General features: G+C 40.2%; 3 protein-coding genes across 5 annotated transcripts; 2 read left to right on the plus strand and 1 right to left on the minus strand.

The window, feature by feature from the left end:
- Window positions 1-1267: 1267 nt before the first annotated feature.
- On the plus strand, window positions 1268-5684 carry LOC107041176 (progestin and adipoQ receptor family member 3). 3 transcript variants are annotated; one of them, XM_015261612.1, is made up of 6 exons: window positions 1268-1484; window positions 2062-2237; window positions 3461-3611; window positions 3796-3948; window positions 4981-5260; window positions 5327-5684. In XM_015261612.1, the coding sequence occupies exons 1-6, from the start codon at window positions 1416-1418 to the stop codon at window positions 5458-5460; spliced, it is 963 nt and encodes a 320-aa protein (XP_015117098.1). In that variant the 5' UTR covers window positions 1268-1415; the 3' UTR covers window positions 5461-5684. The 3 variants fall into 3 exon arrangements, with proteins under 3 accessions (XP_015117098.1, XP_015117107.1, XP_015117115.1); XM_015261621.1 differs by having other exon boundaries at window positions 2076-2237; XM_015261629.1 differs by having other exon boundaries at window positions 4981-5195; window positions 5327-5418.
- A 905-nt stretch (window positions 5685-6589) lies between these two features.
- LOC107040902 lies at window positions 6590-12485 on the plus strand. The gene is made up of 2 exons (XM_015261177.1): window positions 6590-7034; window positions 8276-12485. Exons 1-2 carry the CDS (start codon window positions 6907-6909, stop codon window positions 12267-12269), a joined length of 4122 nt encoding a protein of 1373 aa, XP_015116663.1. The 5' UTR covers window positions 6590-6906; the 3' UTR covers window positions 12270-12485.
- Window positions 12486-13038: 553 nt separating this feature from the next.
- On the minus strand, window positions 13039-13925 carry LOC107041334 (ERI1 exoribonuclease 3). Its single transcript, XM_015261844.1, has one exon. The coding sequence runs from the start codon at window positions 13743-13745 to the stop codon at window positions 13095-13097; it is 651 nt and encodes a 216-aa protein (XP_015117330.1). The 5' UTR covers window positions 13746-13925; the 3' UTR covers window positions 13039-13094.
- Between the last annotated feature and the right edge of the window lie 649 nt (window positions 13926-14574).

The following is a 14574-nucleotide window of genomic DNA, read 5'->3' on the forward strand; positions in this document are numbered from 1 at the left end:
TAGAAGAACATTTTATTTTCAGATCAGCCTGCATTAAATGCCCAATCGATTGCCACCCCTTTCATCCCTCCACCCGACGTGAGAAAAGAGATATGAATTTTCAAAAAGCGGGTGATTTGCGGTAGATTTTTGCTTTGTTGACAGATAACTCCTTAGCAAAGCGCTGGAGACAATTTCATTAGAGTTTTCGTCTCCATATATATCTTGTAAAATATTTCTGAAATTTACAAAAATTCCTCCTTTTCTGAGCCACTTTGCGAACATGAAGTAACAATGTTAAATTGCAACGATTCAAACTAGAGATTTCCTCACATCATCAATGTATGTTACAACCATGCCCTTTTCATTACTTGAAAAAAGTGGTGTGACCCCCCTTTAAGGTCACGAAGTGATCATGACTTATGACTTTTTCAAGGGTCTAATGACTTTTTCAAATAATGGAAATATACATCGATTTTTGTTCACTTTTCCCATCGAAAAATCATAATTTTTCGTCTGCGATTATTCTCGAGTCCACCAACAATCCCCCAGCATCAGCTGCCATTCTATCACGCGGGGGTATGTTTAGAGAGAAAAGGGAACGCTAGCGATACAAATTCAAAACATTAAACACATAAATTGATTAGTTATCGATATTCATTAAGTAAAAATGAAAATTTCATTGAATTCGGGCGCAACGAGCGAGGTATCTTATTTGAAACCCGCTGATCCCTATTTTTCTCCTCTCTATGGGCGCGCGTAGTGGGGGCATAGGGGTTCCCGGAATTCCACTCTCCGACTGTCCCTAAGGTATCTTACACGAAGCCTCTACTGTACTTGGATGGGTGTCCGCTTAGCGCTACCTTGCCGAGTGGAAATGCTGTCGTGAGGAACGAATGTAGAGACCTACTGTGCCCGTTTAGTCAGTGTGACGGATGGGTACACAGGACCCTGTGTTATCGGTTTCAAAAAGTTCTAAAGCGACATTGGAAAAACTCCGTTGATATTCCTCAAAAGTATCTCCCACTTATCGGCAACAGAGCATTACATTGTTGACCGTGTTAATGACCGTTCAAACTGTGACTTTGAACCGATTGATTCCATAAATATCTCAAGAATGCTAAGTCATTCAGCGCACCTGGAAACTAGGTGTTGGAAATAAAATTTTCTCACTCCCGCAAAAACACGGAAACCGACCAATTCCCTCCCCCCTCCCTCTGCAACTACTATTACGTGAAAAGCCATAGCCATTGCCATGTCGATTGTTGTTGAGTTACTGCATCGAAAGAATGATAACGTTCGAAGTGATAAGCGCGCTTTCCTTGACGAAAGAATGCTATTACCGTTTCACTGAAACATTGAAAGACCGATCGTAACTCAATGCTGTGTTACGAATGTTAATAACTATCTGGAAAATTTATTGCATAACTAATTGAATGATGACGAGGAAGATTGGAATTGCATCGCGACTGAAAGATCAACTAAGAAGTTCAAACATACACAATGTGAGTCATGAATAGAGCTTTACGGACGAAAAAATTTAATAGAAAACAAAAAAAACCCATCGAATTCGTTAGAAAATTCTATTGAATTTCTGTTGAACTGTTCTATTAGTTTTTGGCCGATTCTATTGAAATGTTCAATAGAAAATATTCAGTAGAAAAAGTCAATAGAATTCAATTTTTCTATATAACTTATTCTATTGAGATATTTTCTATAGAATTCCCTCGGCTCAAATTTTCCAAGTTTTTTCGTTTGATTTTCTTGATGAGAAGAAAAGGAAAATAGAATGAAAAAAACTTGAGTCGAGAGAAAATTTGAGTCGAGCAAATTCTATAGAAAATATATGAAAAAAATAAGTTATATAGAAAAGTCGAATCCTGTTAACTTTTTCTATTGAATGTTTTCTATTGAACATGTCAATCGAACCAGCCAAAAATTAATAGAAAGTTTAATAGAAATACAATGGAATTTTCTAACGAATTCGATAGGTTTTTCTATTAAATTTTTTCGTGCGTGTTCTTCTCTTTTTTAACACTTTGTGGTATATTTTTTTTTATTTACTAAGATATTTACTTCAAGGTGAAAAATTCCAGAAAAAATTCTGATGAAGTCCTAATATATGATAATGCTTCGGAAGAGGAGAAGGAAATGAGACGAATTCTCACAATCAAAGAGGCCCCGGAATTCCTGACGCATAATCCGTATATTTTGAATGGATACAGGGGATGTAAAACGAAGAAATTGTGTGTAGAGAGGTCTGTCTATTGAATTAACTAAGTGAATTGAATTTTTTAATGGAGAAGAGATAAAACGTAACAAGTTTATTCTTTACATTTGAAGGCAGAGTGAGTTTTTTCGGTAACGAATGATTTTAGGACGAAATATTGATAGAAATTTTGTCCTAAAATTTGTAGAAAATAGAGAGGGTTTTCAACTACAGAAACAATTTTTTGATGGTTTCTTCCAAAGTCACTCCTTCTCGAAATCAATGGGTAACTGCATATTACAGTTCCCAAAAAGTTTTGATTCTTCAAAATTGAATTAATAGCGGTTTTCTTGACGTCTATTTTTGGTGTGTTTCTTTGAAACGACTTTTATTGTTTTTAATTTCAACGTATTTCTTGGGTTATCGACAAGTCGGTGAAACTATTGGACCCTAACGGGCTAAGGGGAGGGTGAGGGGTGCAACTGTTTTACCGTTATTTCTGTCCCCAAGAAACGCGTTGAAATTAAAAATAAATAAAGTCGTTTCAAAGGAACGTACCTGGAGAAATTAAAAAAAAAACACGCCAAGAAAACTGCTATAAATGTACAAATAATGGGAGAAATTAGTATATTTCGTCATTAGGCCGAAAAAAACTTTTCTGACAAATATGATTGCAGCCCTCGCCTTCGGCTCGTGCTGCAAACCTCATATTCGCCAGAAAAGTTTTTTTTGGCCGTATGACGAACAATATTTTTCATCACGCTGTGACGAAAAGTGAACTTTTCGGCACGCTCCGCGTGCCTAAAAGTCCAATTTCCGCCACATTGTGATGAAAAATATTGTTCGTAACTCGTGAAAAAATGTTTTTTAGCTCGTGGGATTATATCACGAGCCGAAGGCGAGTGGGAGGCGAAACCTCCCACTCGCCAAAAAACACTTTTTTGCACTCGTTACGAAATATACTATTTTGTCATGACGACCATAAGCAGAGATTCACGGACGCGGAGCGGCATTATTCTGTAAAATAATGGCCTGAGTTTTATTATTTTCTATCGTTTTCGTTATCGTATGGACCGGGAAATTACAATTTCATTACATATTCAAGGAAGTTATCTGATTTTTCAGAAACGAAGTGGAGATAAATTTCATGTAAATTTAGGGTTGTTAAAAATTTCAAGTTTTTTTATCTGAAATTTCAAGAGTAATGTTCTAAGCGTGTAGGCTAGAAATCTACTAATATGTACTCAATGCGAATTAATTCATTGTTCCCAGTGCATTTTGGTGGACAAACGAAACGATAAATATTTGGAGTCACGTCTTAGGCTTCCTATTTTTCTTCGGACTGACGTGTCATGACCTGTACTTTGTAGACGCGTCGTACACAGACAAAGCTATTGCACTATTCTCAAGCATAAATTTCCAGGTAAATTCCATTTCCGATGAAGATTGTCCCGTGTAGAACTCTCTCCGCTCAATCCCTACTGACTATATAGTCAAGCCGGGGCTCAGCGGTCGGTTCAAACGCGTGAGCGGTAGTTGAGCCGCATCCTCGCTTGAATTTCTCCACAGGTTATAACTTTAACTGATATTAATATTTTTTCCTACAGATTGCTCTGATTAGTTCAACAATTTATCACACCTTCTCCTGCAGGAATGACAAAATCTATAACTGTTTGCTAACTGTTGATATGTTGGGCATTTCCTTGAGCTTATTAGCTATTTATCTGACGGGAATACATTTCTCTTTCACGTGTTACGAGGTAACAATTCAGTAGTGAAGTGGTAAACGGAGATAAAGTCGACTTATCTCCCAGTTGAGTTTTTGAGGAATATTTCCGAATCTAAGGGAGATAGCGAAATTTTCGTAATTACATTTATTGTAGCACTCAATCGGCCTCACAAAAAAGGTTATAACAAAAATTTTGCTATCTTCCGTAGATTTCGAGATATTGATTGAAAACTGGTCAATAGTCAAAATTGACTTATCTCCTTTTACCACTTCGCTACTGAATTTGATCAGTAGTGAATTCAGTAACAATAATATATTTCAAGAAATTAGTTGTGCACTGTGAGAAAAAAAATGAAATTCCAGGAATAGTTGACTATTAATTTTCAGGACAGTGACACTGAATCTGATTTAGGGGAAAAACTCATGAAATTTCAGGTTTCACTGAAAATTCAGTAAAATTCCAGAATTTTAAGCAGCATAAAGATGAGCATTCCTTAATTTATTTGAATTTCCAATCTAATCTGAATAGTCAGTGTCAAATTGCATTGAATTTTCGTTGAAATCTGAAATTTCATTATTTTTCCCCCTAAATCGCTTTCAGTGTCACTGTCCTGAAAATTCAAGAATATATTTACCGGAATTTTCTGGTGTTCTACTCATTTTCAGAAAAAAATGGAACTGAAATTTACAGTTCTCTTTGATTTTTCCACAAAATGCTGAAATTACAATGACGAAATTCCTTGAAATTTCAGTGGTCATTCAATTCTATAAAAATTTCTAAAAAGTATACCGGAAAATTTAGACAAAATTTTTTAACAGTAATATGAGGCATTTTTCATCACTCGTGTGTAAAGTGAAATTTTACGCCCGTTCCGCATGCGCTAAATCCCGCTTTCCACACATTGTGATGAAAAATAGAGTTCGACACTCGTGGGAAGAGTGTTCTTCAAGCCTTCCGAGGATAGCACTGGCCTTCAGCGAGAAAGGACATGTTCTATTTTCTCTCAACATAATAGTCTCCTCTTGATGAAAGATGTAAATCAATTCTTCGATTCCATTTCAGAATCATCGATTTTTCTACCTAATCACAGTTCTTCTAATTTTCATAATTGCAATTGTGCTACAAATTCCACAATACAACTTCAGTTCTAACGTAAAAACATCAGTGCTTTTTGGCTGGGCAGCTTACGGCATTCTACCGACGATTCATGGAGTCATAATCATGGGCGGGTTACAGCATCCCATGGTACAGCAGCTATTCCCCAGGATAGTGGGCATGTACGCTATAACTTCATTCGCATTTTTCCTCTTCGAGACTAAGATACCTGAACGTTTCTTTCCAGGTAATTCCACATTTTGTGGTGTTGAAAAATTTATTAATCGAGTTATTTCTACTATTTTCCGAATAGGCTCTGTTGACTACATCGGGTCTTCCCATCAGTGGTGGCATTTGCTGATCCTGTTTGCTTTCTTCTACTGGCGCAATACCGGTCTACTTTACATTCAGTACATCAATAGCCATGGGTGCATAGTACTTTCATAGTATTCTGGCCAGTGAAATCGCTCTCAATTTGGAACAATCGCTGGTTGTTAATTATAATTGACATTGAAAAGCTCTAGTTATTTATTTATTTATCTTTGTTCTATCACGTTTTCACAGTATTCAGTAGCTATGGAATGATAGTCCGTAACTTTAAGAGGTCTTTGAATATTGAAAGACTACTATTGACAATAAATTCATTGAAGTAGAACTTCAAGACAATGAAATACTAAAGAAATTTTGAATTTTTCCTTTACTTAATAATTTTCTGCAATTGGACAGAAAATTTTCTATTAAAAGTTACCACTGATTCCAGTAATCGTGCAGTGATTACATCGGGAAGGAAATATGAGGGAACGGATAAATTTCACCACATTTTCAGCAAATTTTTACGGTTCATCGTTCAGTAATTTGAATTGATTTTTTCTCACAAATCTCAAGTAAGATTTTCCCGTGTCTTTCGGCGAATGCGTAACAGCGTGTTAGGGGATGCGGAAAGGGAATACATCGTAAAGACCTAAAAGGGTATACTAGAGAAAGAAAATTTTTTTTCGTGTCACGGGACCTGAAAAACGCCAATTTCGTGGCGCGCAGCGTGGAAAAATGAATCAAAGTGACAAAAGAGAAGGACGTTTGTCAGAAACTAATAAACTATTAGATATACTATTGACCATTACCTTTTTATGAATACTATCCTCCTCTTTTGACATGTTTATTCATTTTACTGTAAATATTTCAAATTGCCCCCTGTTATGTTCGATTTAGTTCTACTCTACTCCGGCGTAGGGTACCTCACTCCGGCGTAGAGCAACCTAAATCGAAAACGCTATTTGTGTTATCTGAATTCCACATTCTAAAATTTAAAAAAAACACAAAATCAATGAACATTATTGAAAAATTTATGTACCCCAGATAAAATAACTGATTGAAGAGAATGAGCTTTCCCATGTTTCAAAAAATAATATGAAATAAAGTCATACGAAATAGTCAAATTAATAGGAAATATGAATAGAGAGAGTGTCTCAACATTCCTCTCACGTTTGTTTGAAATTGGCGCCAACTAGGAAGTACCAACATCTCTACCAACTTAAAGACCCCAAATCACTCGCTCGCGCATCACCCCTCCCACTCCTGTTTTTTTACCTCGTTTTATCCGTTGCACTCGCTCTATTTCATTCCGTCCACTCGTTTCCCTCTGTTATCAGTCTCCGGTGATAATGAGTGTTTGGTTCTGATGACACTGTACGTTTTCAAATTTGAATCGTCTCGCTGGCGTCCGCCAACCGTTTCAACTGCAAAAGCATCAGTTCCCTCTGTCCTTTGTGACAGACGCATGAAGGGTGACAATTCCGTTGACAATCCTTACTAAAGTGAAAATTCAATCGCGGAAAGTAATTAATTGGAGCAGTTTGCCTTCATGAGGGCACGTCTCAGGAGGATTGTGGCGAAATGGAGTTTGAGAGGGATCCGAGCGGAACCCCAAGGACTTCGAGGGATGATCATCATCACAGCTTGATTAATATGACGATATTGTCAACACCCAGACCACAGGCAACATCCACTGTTGAACGTAGAACGTGAGTAGCGAATAAATCCATGGGAGAATGATGAAAAACTCGAATTCCATTCAGACTATAAAAATCAATTAAGGGGATAGGGGAGGATGGGGTAAAATGAAGACTTGACTTTTTTCAAAATATTTATATTGGATATTATATGGATATTTGGAAACAGCTGTATCAATTCATCTCAGTCTTGGTTTATGACGAAGGGGAGGAGAAGCACTTTCCATTGAAAAATAAATTATTCCATGTCATTGATAATTTAATAAGTCATTAACGTTTTAAAAATAATCAGACTTGTCCATTTTACCCCACCCTCTCCTGTTCACAAAGTCGTCTTCAAATGGGTTGAATAGAACTTCTGAAACATTATTTATTGAATAAACAATCTGAAGGGCATTAAACTGATGTCATCTTGAAACATGAAAAATATGGTGAGAGTGGTGGAAAATTCGTGAAATTTCACAATTCGGTTTTTGACAATTGAAAACTGTTATGAATGAATTCGTTTTCTTGTTTTCAATTTCTTCACTGTTGTTAATTAACTATCTTAATACTATTACATTATTCTGGGACATAACAATTATTATTCTAAATATTTATAATTTTGGAAATTATGAAATTTCACTTTCTACGAAAAACATGACAAAATTTTTTCCTCCAATACGACTGATTTTCTTTATGCAGAATTTTATCCTCTGTATATAAGGAAGGCTTATAGAGGGACTAGTTGAAGATGTTCAACGTTCTAGCCATAGTTTGCAAATGTTCATTTGCCTGACGAAAAATCTTACAAAAATGTTTTTTTCCCAATACATTGTTAGAAAGAAATTGAAATTTCATGGACAGTTGAGTAATAATTTTCAGAAGTGTAACACTTAATTCGATTTAGGGGGAAAGCCATTATGAAATTCCAGACTTCAATGGAATTTCAAATATTTGAGCAGCAAAAAAATGGGAATTCATCTGACTTTCTTAAATGTTTAACCAAAATTTTGCTTAATTCTCAATTAATTGAAAATTCACAAATATATTTACCTGAATTTTCCTGACGTCTATTAATTTAAACGAATAATTACGCTAAAATTTACAATTTTCATTGATTTTCCCAAAAATGTATAATTTTCAAAGGCGAAAATCCTCTAAATTCCATGAAATTTTAGCCAAAAATGTTAAACAATGCCCGACTAATTCATATCACTAAATCCCCTAACCAATTCTTATTCGATAACAATTTTCATTTTAAACATTTCCAGCTTTGGCTCCTACTCTTCCGACGCATTCCATCGCTACCGAGATCCCCCAGTGGACGACGCATCCTCCACCACCCCCGACAGTTCCCTAGGTCTGGTGAACGACATCTCCAGTCGCTCATTAATCGACGAGAACGTCTCCTCGATACCCCAGGCAAACCGCTACGAGACCCAACGAAAGTTGGCGCGAGAGCTCCTGCAGAAGCTGAGTGACCAATCCACTCCCCCCCGCCTGGACCCCAACAAAGAGAACAACGTAAACTCACCAAACTTATGCGACAACACTCCCCCGACCCTGACCAACTCCCTGGACTACTTTTCCCCCCAGCGAACCCCCCAGAAGGACCATACCCTGCTCTCCACGAGTCTCCCCAAGACCAGCATCAACAGCGTGGTGTTCGAGCCCAACGAGATCACAGGAAGATCCTCCGAGAAGTCCAGAAGTCCCGACACCTCCCCCTCAAACTACAAAGCCGATGGCTTCAGCTTCAACACCACAGCAGCAGAACTAATGGCAAAATTCTCGAATGAAGACTTCCTCTCAGGCTCTCGCATGAACTCCCAACTGTCAGCTGACGAGTGCTCGTGGAACCAAAACGTGAATCCTGTCCCACCAGAGCGAGAACGCCTGGACTTCTCCTGTTTCTCCGGAATAATCGGTGAGATGGACCTGTCCCTGGAGTCGTGCGCAGGTCGAAAAGTGTCAGTGGGTGAATTTTTCGGACGCAAGTGCGAGCCAATAGGTCAACTCTCCCCCTCAGAAGGCTTTGAACGCCCAGCGTTTGGTTTCGAAATCCAAAGCCCCAAGAGAATATCGAGACCTGGGGCATTGGTCAACCTGACGACGATGACAGACGCCTCAAAATCCTCAGAACCCCACCCCCCGACGCAGGAGAGCCCAGTTGAGAAATTTTACACCACCTGCACGACCTCCTGCATAGACGACACTCGAGACGAGGACGACGAGGAGCCCCTGATCAGCCTCAGTGGAATAGCAAAGGCCCTGGACTCGAACGACGAGACCCCTCGTCGTCTAGTGGACCAGCTACTGATGGTGAAGAAGAAGGAGAAGGAGCAGAAGGAGAGAAAGCCCATCGAGAATGGCAACTGCACTGGAGGGACCTACACACTGCAGTCAACAAGGTCCTCCCTCCCTGTCTTCGCCCTGGAGACCCCCCAGTCCTCAGGGAAATTATCACTGGACAGCAAGACTTTGAATGGCAACTGTTCAACGATGAACCCAAGTGCCTCTGCCTGGAGCCTGCCAGCATCAGTCTCCTTCGACAAGGACCCCAAATCCCCTGATAAATACAATCCTGAGATGCAGTCTCCAACAATCCCAGGTGTCGACATCACCCCAACAGCTGGAATTCTGACCCCACCGTCTCCATTTTACAACAAAGAATCCCTAAAACAATTGATTTCTCAACAATTTCCCCAGGAGTATCCAGCAAATCAAGTGCCCCAGGCCATGAAGAGCTCGTCGAAACCCCCTCTGCAGTCAGATCATTCGATCAAAAGAGAAATCAACACGTCAGAACGAATTTCCTCACCAAAACTCAACAGCCTAGCCCTGAAGAACCAATCAGAGATACTTAAAGTTGGAAAAAACGAGTCGCCAGAGGGAATTTCCCCAGGAAAACTCAGCAACACAACTCTGAAGAATCCAGCAGAGAGACTGACCATTGGGAGGAACACAGAGGGGCTCTACAAGTGTATCCTTGGAGTTGCCAGAGAGGCTGACATCGAGATGACGAACGAGAGTGATCGTTGGCTGGTGTGCTCCCTCCACCTGCTCCAGATACAGGGAGACAAGGAGAACATTCAGCTGGAGATTCCAGACTACACAGTTCTGATAAAACCAGGTCAGAGTAAAGTCTTCAAGATCGTGGTGAAGCTCCTGAAGATGTCTGGTCCAATCCTGGCAGCCTTGAGCATCAACTGCAGTGACATGACGACCAGGGAGTCCTCTACGAAGCACCACCTGATGTGTTTCGTACCCTCCGATGCTCAGGTTGATGTCATCTACCCTGAGGGACACCAGAACACCCTGAATTTCGGTGGGAATAAGGAAGTAACTGAATTACCAGTGGCATTGGAGAATAAATACGACACTGACGTTCCCCTGGAGCTCTTCATATCAAACAACAACTCTGAAGTGTTTAATCTGAAGACTCCAACGAATTCTGATGCTGTCTCCGACGATAACAAACCAGTCACTTATCTAATACTCAAGGCTAACGATAAATTCATGATTACTGTTGAGTATAAGCCAGGAAATGTGAAGAAGAACCTGAAGAACACGAACAACGAAGGACAATCCAAACTAGTCGTTCGTGTGCACAACGAGACGAAGACAGGCTCGATAATCGCTGAGATCCCTCTGATTGTCGAAGAGATCAACGACACAGAGGATTCACCAGGGGAATTTCCCAGGGTTTATTCTCGTTGTGAAACCCCCCAGCAGCACCTGATGACGAGCCTTCCATCGTCCCCCCACAGTGTGAGTTCAACTACCAGTGCAGGTACCTCTGCCTGCAACAAGTCAGGAAGAGCATCCCCTCGAAGTTTATCATCAGGAGGAACAGTCGCAGGGGATACGATTCCTGTTCAGTCCACCCACTCCTCGTTATCCTGGACGACAGTGCGAGTTGGAAAATACGAGGTGAAGGAATTCACGATAAGAAACACCAGTAGCAACAAGATAAAGCTCCAGGCGTTGATCACAGACAACGACAAGAGTTTCAAATTCCTGAAGGACAGGGAATCCAGTACCAGCATTTTGCTGGGCCTCCAGAGGATGGAGAGCAGAACCCTGACGATTGTCTACTCGCCGAACAGAACTGGAGCTTCAGCGGGGAAAATAACATTCGTTCATTACGAGAATAAGATCAAGAGGAGTTCAGGAAATGTCAGTGATATTAGGGAACGAGAGTCAAGACCTTCCAGAGTCATCATGCTGTATGGATGTGGGGGGTATGCTAAGGTGAATATCAATCAGGCGATGAAGATCATGGGGGCGCAGATGTGGCTGTCCCTGGGGCAACTGAACTCAGCTGGGAACCTGACGACAACAGTGCAGCTGGAGAACTCGGGGGATTTGCCAGCTTATGCCAAGATTAAACTGTCTCCAAAGGCGGTTTATCCGACTGTTGCCACCAGCTGGCATGTCGAGCCCACTGAGGTGATCCTGGGGCCGAGGCAGTCCCAGTGGATCACAATTGACTTTAAACCGAGAAAGGAGGACATTGCTCTATTGAGAGGGGATGTTGCAGAGATGGGGACCCTGACGATTACCCATGGGGATGAGCCAACTCGTTGGAGGATCAGAAGACTCTACAAGAAGCTGATTGAGACTGGACAGGTCAACGACAAGCAGAACGATGTCTTCAGGAATGTGGTGGATCCAATCTGCAGGATATTTCCTGGCGAGGGGCAGATCCCCCAATTGTCGATCATCAGGGATGCTGTGCAGGATCTGGGGATCCTCTGTCGTAATGTCCATCGTCAGGTGGTGACGTTGATGATGGATTTGAACTCTGACGAGACCATTTCGATATTCACTGATGATGGGGATGAGTCTCAGATGTTTCAGTCACTCTGCAGTGACACCAGTGTTGTCTCTGTGCACGATGAGGACAGCTATATGCCCTCGGAGAGCCTTTTGGAGAGGACGCTGGTGGGGAGACGACAGGGGATGGATGGCGAGTTTTGTGTTAGTCCAGCTACGGTGACACTCCATCCTCCTGGCTCCAAGGATGCCACTGTCATGATCACCAGCACATCCAGCACTGCCCAGCCTTTTGAAGCGAAAGTTACGAATAGTGAGTTCTTGAGTGTCTTACCTGCTGGGGGGATGATACCAGCTAAGAGGGGGGTCTTGATTAAAATTCAGTGTAAGAAGAATGTTGATAAGGGGTTTCAAGCGGTTTTGCAGATTTTTACGAGTAATGAGAGAAAGGATGTGAGAATCCAAGTTATGCCTAAACGATATTGATGAGATGTTTTGTAGTGAGAGGATTTTTAAGAAATTTTTTCGGATTTTGACATTTGTGCTTAAGTGTAGGTAATATGTGCAGTTGTACGTCTGAAAGACCATCTTTTTATATGAGAATTTTGATTAAGTTGGAAAGTATTGTAAATGTATCAATGTCAGTTCTAGTAAAAAGTTCGTGATTTTTATTAAATTGATTATAATTTTTTATTAATTGAATCAAATTATGAAAGTGGAGGTGAGTTTTTATAATTTTTTTTCGGAACAAACCAACGACAAGCAGAACGATGTCTTCAGGAATGTAGTAGATCCAATCTACAGGATATTTCCTTTCGAGTCGGAAATCCCCCAATTATCGAGGAAGAGTGTGAGAATCCAAATTATGTCTAAGCTATATTTAATTGTAGGTAATATGTGGATTTATACGTCTAAAAGAAAATACTTTTATATGCAAATTTTGATGAAATTGGAGAATATTGTAAATGTATCAATGTCCAGTCTAGTGAAACAATTCATAATTTTTATGGAATTGATTATCGTTTTTCTGATTAATTAAAAACAGAAAAAAAAATTAGTTCAGATGTTGCAAGTAGATGAGGTGATTTTATCCAGCTTTTACTCTGCTTTACAAAAATTGTCGTTTTACCTTCACTTCCAAGACATCCTCTGACCACTGAAATGAAATAAATTGAGAGCAAATCACTTCTTTCCACAGCTTTTTTACTGCTGAAAATAACAGAATAGGATCCACTTTAAGAATAAAACTCAGTAATTCCCTTCATCAAACTCATTTATTTACAAAACTCCAGAAACTCCATAAAACACTGATTAACAGGTCGACGTCAACTCTAACTTAGCTTTATAAGTCTTAGCCAATGCCTCTATAATCCTGACCATATTGATGGAATCATGTAACCCAGAGTGAAGTCTCCCCTGAGGTGGTAGATTCAGCCTCGCTATCATGTCCTTCAGGCTCCTGGGGTAATGCTGTGTAGCCTCGCAGTAGCTCGTTTTCAGATTGATCCAAGTCTTCAGGTACTCGGGCACCGCCAGCCCATCGATGGCACACTGACCCGGTAGCATCACCTTCAGGTCCCAATCCCCACAGGTGACAAAGGCACTCTTATCCCCGTCGAAGTCATTCCTCTCCACCCAGTTGCAGAAATCCTCGAGGACCTGGGGGAAGTGCTTCTCGTCCTCGACAGTCTCCTGCATTATTCCAGTCAATTCTATGCAAAAGGGACTGAGGATGGGGTTGACACGAGGCTTTATGTACCTGTGGAACATCTTCTCAACCTCCCAGCTTTGTGTGTTCAGGGCCAGACAGGGAAATTCTATGATCTCTGGAGTCGTTATTGGGACGTCCTTCTCGCAGGTCGCCTCGAAGTCGAGGACCAGGAGATACTTGAAGGGTTGAATCACTTCCTGTTGCCTTTTGAGTAGTCTTGAGGCTCTTCCTGTCATCAATCGCATCGCCATGATGTGGGTTTCAGTGTTCAATTTATTTCTTTAGGCAATTTGATTTGTTTCAATTCAGTTTTTAATGGTTCTTCTACTTTGTCACGTGTTTTTATATTTTTTTATGCATTTTTCACTTACACTTGCACTCTCTCCACTCGAAAAATCAAAACATTACGAGAGGTTAAGGTTGAGCGATGTTTGTCGATTAATCGACAACATCGACGATTTTTCATGACCAAACGTCGATGTTTTTCATTCGATGTTTTCAACGGCCGATTAATCGATTTTCGATTTTTCTTTCCAAACATCGATGTTTTTGAATGAGCTAACAAAATTTTTCATTTTTTTTTTATCGCATATTAGGATGACGTTGCTGATTGAGGATAACAAAATAATAATTTATCCGCAATCAGAAGTAATTATTTTCTAGGGTATAGGGGAGGGTAAGGTAGCCCCCCTGACGCCATTGTCCCTTAGAACGTGTCCAAAACGGAAAGTGTCTATCTAGATCCGATCAATTAGCCCCTCATGTATAGATATTCCAAATTTTTATTTTTTTCCTCATTAAAGTAGTTTTGAAGAAAATTGCGAGCTAATAAAAAACATTTGCTAGTTAGTACTTTTTTTAAATAAATTTTTGAAACTCGGGCCTTCAATTGTAAGCCCGAGTTGAAGACCCGAGTTTGTAGCAAAGATGTCAGACAAGATATATTCATATCTTGTCTGACATCTTTGCTACAAACGTTTTTGCTACGAATGTTTTTTTGGGCTCAAACGAAAGAGCGGGTCGAGAAATGGCGTGCTAGGACCTCTAAAGATGGTTTTGAACCAGGGGAGACTCCTAGAC

Source organism: Diachasma alloeum, unplaced genomic scaffold (genome assembly GCF_001412515.2).
Source record: "Diachasma alloeum isolate Michigan unplaced genomic scaffold, Dall2.0 Dall_scaffold_00179, whole genome shotgun sequence".
NCBI classification, from domain to species: Eukaryota; Metazoa; Arthropoda; class Insecta; order Hymenoptera; family Braconidae; genus Diachasma; species Diachasma alloeum.

Coding starts and splice junctions, on each gene's coding strand:
- LOC107041176 (XM_015261612.1), top strand. CDS start 1,416: ATGATGACGAGGAAGATTGGAATTGCATCGCGACTGAAAGATCAACTA. Junction 1,485..2,061: donor GAAGTTCAAACATACACAAT/GTGAGTCATGAA, acceptor ATTTACTTCAAG/GTGAAAAATTCCAGAAAAAA. Junction 2,238..3,460: donor AAGAAATTGTGTGTAGAGAG/GTCTGTCTATTG, acceptor CATTGTTCCCAG/TGCATTTTGGTGGACAAACG.
- LOC107041334 (XM_015261844.1), bottom strand. CDS start 13,745: ATGGCGATGCGATTGATGACAGGAAGAGCCTCAAGACTACTCAAAAGG.
- LOC107040902 (XM_015261177.1), top strand. CDS start 6,907: ATGGAGTTTGAGAGGGATCCGAGCGGAACCCCAAGGACTTCGAGGGAT. Junction 7,035..8,275: donor TCCACTGTTGAACGTAGAAC/GTGAGTAGCGAA, acceptor AAACATTTCCAG/CTTTGGCTCCTACTCTTCCG.